The following is a 6666-nucleotide window of genomic DNA, read 5'->3' as shown; positions in this document are numbered from 1 at the left end:
TGTGTGTGTGTGTGTGTGTATATATGTGTGTGTATAATAATATATATATATATAATATATAATTAGTATATATATGTATGTGTGTGTGTGTGTGTGTGTGTGTGTGTGTGTGTGTATACACACCACTTGACATCCCTTCACAAGCCTTCACACCTTGGGTTCTTGAGCACGCGTGTTACGTTCCCTCTCGGCCTGCAGTGATTCGTCTGTGAGACAATCCAACGATGCGTCTGTAGCTGTCTGTCCATCCGTGTCTGTGTTTGTGTTCCTGTTCGGCAGCCCCGTTGATGACAAATCAGTGCGTACGTCTGTAGCTAAATCGGTAGGTAAATCGGTAGGTAAAACTGTAGATAAGCGCTCGTTAGTGGGCACATTGCCCTGTGTGTCTGATGTGTCGGTGGCACCATCGTCCATTCGTTCGTCTGTGCGCTTGTCTGTATCGGTGTTCTGATCTGTTCCGTTGAGACGCTGCGGCTCTGTCTCTGCACTCATACTCCCGCGCTCACCCGTCAAAGTGTCAGTGTCACCTCTTGTCGACGTGTCATGTGGAGCTCCCTCAGCCTCCTGTTCTGTTGCCAGTGCATCGGTGCTGCCAGTCGTGACAGTGTCACCATTGGCATCTGTCAACGTGTCGTGGTCGTCTGTGTGTGCCTGCCCATAACCCTCGCCAGATGCCTGTGTGTCAGTATACACATCCGCCTGGGTCTCGGCTCCCGTGTCTGTGTGCGTATGGCCCTGCGTGTCTGTGTGCGTATGGCCCTGCGTGTCTGCATCTGTGTGCGTGTGTATATCTGTGCCTGTGTGCGTGTGTGTATCCGTGCCTGTGTGCGTGAGTGTGTCCGTGTGGGTGGCCGTGTCTGCATCCGTGTGTGTGTCTGTGTGAGGTTGTACATCACTCTCCGCGGCCACACTATCGCCCGTTCGTTCATTAACCTGCACAACGGGCGCATCCGATCCTCCGGTCCCCTTCACTCCTCCTTTATTGTCCACACCCAGTGCCGGTTGCAATTCCGGGACGATGCGGAGCATTTCCGGGACGTGGGTAGCCATCGGCAGCAGCCGTGGGTCGTCGGAGAGTGCTGCTGACTGTTGCAGCACTGTGCGTAGTACGCCACTCAGTGCCACCCCAGCAGTATCTGCGGGATGATTGCACAGTCAGGGTTTAGGGTTTAGGGTTTAGGGTTTGCGGTAAACACGTTGGGTAGAATAGTACTTACGGTTTAGTTTATTGTGAGGTTTCATGCGAAAGGACTCCGTAGCAACACGTCTATAGCTATTCTGATTGGACGTGTCTCCCAAAAATTCATAGTGCGATGGTACTACTGTGTGTATTGCTGCAGATAGTGACAATCCCACGAGCCGTTCCCATAATCAGATACGATCAAGCCAGCATGACGTTAATCAATTTTTCAGATGTGCACAGAAGTGCACACATTTGTGTACGAAATAGCAACAAATTGCAGACGTAAGTATAGGTACATGTTCGTTGGCGTTATGAGCAGTACATTTCAAATACCACTTCAAATCAAACACAGGGGGGAGAAGAGTAAGTGCACGCGCAAATACAAACCCGCAGCAGCTGTGTGGAGAGTGACATGTACATGCACACACACAAACATACATACGTACACACATGTATAGATACACACACGCACATACTTACATACACACATGTATACATACACACACGCACATACATACACACATACATGTATACAAACACACATACATGTATACAGACACACACACGCAAATACATACAAACACATATGTATACATACACACACACGCACATACATACATACACACATGTATACATACACATACAAGCAAATACATACCTACACACATGTATACATCCACACACACGCACATATATACAAACACACATGTATACATCCACACACACGCACATACATACATACACACACACGCACATACATACATACACACAAGTATACATCCACTACAAGCACATAAATACATACACACAATACAGACACACACACGCACATACAGGTGAATTCACAAGTGATCCCAAACACATACACATGAACATACATACATGTATGCATATGTACATATAGATGTATACAACTATACGGACATTACACACGTGCACGCTACATCCAACCATACCATGTATGCATATGTACATATAAGTGTATACAACTATACGGACATTACACACGTGTATGCTACATCCAACCATACCCGTACGGGTATCAATATCTGTGATACCGTTGGCAACCGTTCGTTGAGACGTCAAACATGCCAGTAGGGCGCTTTCCCGAAGTTCAGAATTGGTGTGGGTTGCCGCCTGTTGAAGCCTACACGCAATATGATTGGCTAAGGAACTCTCGCCGTTTGGACTCGTCAGATGCAACCTGCGTCGCAGTACAGAAGAGCAAGTGTTAACCCTTATTAATAGACATGTCTTCATGTACATGCACACCAATAGATAAACTGTACTTCCTATTGATATACATGTCTTTATGTACATGCACACCTATAGATAAACTGTACTTCCTATTGATATACTTATCTTTATGTACATACACACCAATAGACAAACTACATGCACACAAATATATAGATTGTACTCCCTATTGACATACAGGTCTTTATGTACATACACACCAATAGATAAACTGTACTTCATATTAATATACGTATCTCTATATACATACACATCATTATTCTGGGCTAATCAATTGAATTCGAGAACAAGCGCACCTGTGTGTGTGTGTTATGGGGCAGATAGGAATACGCTAGTGTACATCTGCGTGTTTGTGCGTCTCAGTGGGCAGTATATACAGGGCATTGCATAGAGCTCACATGGATATCAAGACCGCAAATGAACACATCAAATAGGTGTACACAGAACAAATACGATGGTAGTGAGAGATTCTCGAGGTACAAATAATATTAACACCATAAGCAACCACGGGTAGTGTGTGCATAAGCACTAATGACATATATACACTGAACAGAACTGCACAACCATCCACTGAGTGCACACCATAGATTGCATATGAGTGCCAACTAAGTTTATAATAGATATAAACCCTCCATAAATACACAGAAGCACCATACGAACCCACCTGAGTATGAGCGTGATGCATGAGACGGCCAATGATGCGAGTGAGACGTCGGTGGAGAGTGTGTGATCGGCCACGGCAGAGACGACATCCTACAGGCGCAGAGACAGAGCACGCGTGGTGTGGGCAGCTGAGCATCGCATGTAATAGATATACACACACATGCTCAGATGGAACACAGATGAGCATCGCATGTAATAGATATACACATACATGCTCAGATGGATATGTACAGATGTCTGTTCGTGCGAGTGTTTGCTCAGGGGAGTGGGCACATATACGAAAGTAACTAAATTTGGTCGCAGATACAACGAAGCGAAAGAAATGAAAGTACACAACAAACATCAGAGGTAAATTGTGAAATAAGATAATGTGGCGAGAAGCAACGAAGCTCATGAGATGATAACCTCAACCATGGCGTGGTGTGTTGTAGGGTTTTGTAGTGTGTTGTGGTGTGTCGTGGTGTGTTTTAGGGTTTTTGGTGCGTGTTGTATACCTGCCATAACGGCTGAGTGGCGAGCGCTCGGCGGCTGTGGAGGGCATCCTTCTCAGAGAGTGCCTGTAGTGTGAAATGTGGGCATGATCCCGGAATAATACGTCAATATCACACTAATAAACTGCCCATTCTGCAACTTAGACATCCATAACAAAGAAATAAACGTTTGTACGCGTGTGAGAGCCCTAGTTTGTGAGCATTCTGATACATAAAGAGATGCGCAACGTATCTTTGACTCGAACGAGTGCTCGTCATATTATTTCATTCTTTCGGAATAACCATGCACCAATCACAGCACTACCGTATGAATAAAATAGGATAGAAGTGCCAAAAGCAGTGACTGTATATAATCAGATACAAGTGCCAAATTCAGTGACTGTATAAAATCAGATACAAGTGCCAAAAGCAGTGACTGTATAAAATCAGATACAAGTGCTAAATGCAGTGACTGTATAAAATCAGATACAAGTGCCAAATGCAGTGATTCCACAGGGCGATCGCACTCAGACAAACATATGTACTAGATGTCTGCACCAAAGCAACACATACCTGTAGAGCCCATAACTGCATAGCCATCAACACATACCTTTAGAGCTCATAACTGTATATATAGACATCAACACATACACACATACGTGTACACCCCATATATACTGGACATCTATACTGTAGCCCCTATTATCGGCACACAACCTACACTCAACAACACCCTCCTGCAGCAATACCGCACACCACTAGTCTGTTCTATTGCACACCCATCACGCTAAACTCTAAAACCCTAATCACCTAAAACCCAAAACCTCTGCGCAGAGGCCCGCCCCACACACCTGCGCACTCTCCACAAGACCCAGTACATGGCGCAGCACATCCAACGTACTCAGCAGCACCTCTCGCGTGGCCGTAGCGTCGCTTAGAGCGTCCCGTGCGACGCTTAAAACAGCGCCCATCCCAGACGCACTCGACAGCGATGAGCTCAGCGCCAAACTGCGGGCACTTGATGGCGTGTGGGCTGTCTTGGTGCACGCACGCGTGTGTGTGTGTGCGTGTGTGTGTGCGTGTGCGTGTATGTGTCTGTAAGGGGTGCTGGTGTAGTCCTGTGTGTGGGCATGTGGTGATGTGGGTAGGTAGAAGTTGGCGCTGTGGCCAATGGAGTGCAGCGTGCGCATCAATGTGAGATACGCCTCGGAGCTGACCCCGAGTAGGTGCACGCGCGTTGCCATGGCAACGTCCTGCGCGTTACCTACCTCGAACACGCTGTAGCTAAGCCCATCCCTACCCGTCCTCTGTAAATGTGTAGGTGCGCATGCGTGTGTGTGCGGTTGTTTGTCAGGCACCACACTCAAACACCCCACGAGGGTCTGCACCACACTGTCGTGTAACAGCCACCGCTGCCCACACGCCATGAGCACTTCGCCTACCACGTAGCAGTCGAAGGCGATACACACACTCAGCTGCGCCACTCGCGCCTGTGCGTGGGTGTATGTGAGCGTGCGTGTTCCACCTGTCACTGATTGGGCAACGCCGACTCCTTCGGCTACTGGTGTGAAAGCACATCTCGTGGCATGAGAAGCACTCATGGCACCGGTTGTACTGCGGTGTTTCTGTGTGTCTATTGTATAGTCACACACACTGCCCATTCGCACGATAGCACGAGTGCACGTGTGCAAGTCGTTGCCTAGCAACGACCATACCCTCTCAGCTGATTGTAGAGAATTTTCGGCGTGGCCAATGACATCTCTCCACAGAGACGTGAGCGATTGCATGACAACCAATGGTGTGGACGTCGAGCGCAGTTTCCATAGCAACGAGTCTCTTCCCCACAACTGTTCATAGGCCGACAGATCTGAGGGGAAGGTTTAAATCGGGATATGGTTATTTCAAGACATTAGAGACTACCAATATGAAAGCAACTATAAGCAGCAAATATCTAACACTAGGACTATGCTAATCAATACAACCAATATTTAAGCAACTATAAACAGCTACTATCTAACACCAGGACTATGTTAATCTATACTACCAATATGTAAGCAACTGTAAATAGCTGTTATTTAACACCAGGACTATGTTAATCAATACTACCAATATGTAAGCAACTAAAAATAGCTACTATCTAACACCACGACTATGTTAATCAATACTACCAAAATGTAAGCAACTATAAATAGCTGTTATCTAACACCAGGACTATGTTAATCAATACTACCAATATGTAAGCAACTATAAACAGCTACTATCTAACACCACGACTATGTTAATCAATACTACCAATATGTAAGCAACTATAAATAGCTGCTATCTAACACCAGGACTATGTTAATCAATACTACCAATATGTATGCAACTATAAACAGTTGCTATCTATCACCAGGAATATATTAATCAATACTCTCAATATGTAAGCAATTATAAACAGCTACTATCTAACACCACGACTATGTTAATCAATACCAGCACTCTGCTGATACAACCGCTCAGTCCTATACACAACCAGTTACAACCCAAGACATGGCAAAGAGACATCGCCCTATACTCAGATACCAGCACACAGCACAAGCACACAGTTCACTGTGCAACGGTAAGGAGATACGAGTAGCGTGTAGTGCCCCAGCCACTACCTAGTAGTTGGGAATAACACCTGCACCTTCATTAAACCCCCACAAACTCAAGATAAATGGCTTCCAGAGGCAGCCACACCATGCACACCTTGGCATTAAACTTTTGGATCGATCAACCGAATAGGGACATTTATATGACAGATACCCCCATGCAATGCATGCACTATATCATTAGAACGCCCATGCGCGTATAGGTCAGCCACGTGCAGATATAATAGCACACGGTAGTCCTAGCAGGCATGCCCACACGCTAGAACACACATGTCTCTCGAGCTCACACGACACTCACACTGATCTACAACAGCTGGAATAGGCAAGAGCTAACTCACATGCAGAACACCACAGATCACAAGCGGTGCGGATGTACTCACGTCATATGCCGGTGGACAAATAATACGATGTTTCGTCACAACGTGAGTTGAACAACTGGTGCATATATATATATATATAA

The 6666-nt window shown here is 45.9% G+C and overlaps 1 protein-coding gene across 1 annotated transcript in view; it reads right to left on the bottom strand.

Moving 5' to 3' along the window:
• Nucleotides 1-147: 147 nt before the first annotated feature.
• SARC_02371 (hypothetical protein) overlaps nucleotides 148-6666 on the bottom strand; it is a gene marked incomplete at its 3' end in the record, with an annotated part of 12135 nt that continues 5616 nt past the window's right edge. The window contains exons 7-11 of the mRNA XM_014303894.1: nucleotides 4425-5440; nucleotides 3598-3660; nucleotides 3105-3193; nucleotides 2215-2387; nucleotides 148-1136 (exon numbers count right to left, since the gene is read on the bottom strand). Coding sequence (XP_014159369.1) covers nucleotides 148-1136; nucleotides 2215-2387; nucleotides 3105-3193; nucleotides 3598-3660; nucleotides 4425-5440 — 2330 coding nt within the window. The remainder of the gene's footprint in view (nucleotides 1137-2214; nucleotides 2388-3104; nucleotides 3194-3597; nucleotides 3661-4424; nucleotides 5441-6666) is intronic.

Source organism: Sphaeroforma arctica (genome assembly GCF_001186125.1).
Source record: "Sphaeroforma arctica JP610 unplaced genomic scaffold supercont1.105, whole genome shotgun sequence".
NCBI lineage: Eukaryota > Ichthyosporea > Ichthyophonida > Sphaeroforma > Sphaeroforma arctica.
Note: the sequence above shows the minus strand (reverse complement) of the source record. Positions and strands in the feature narration are given on the sequence as shown.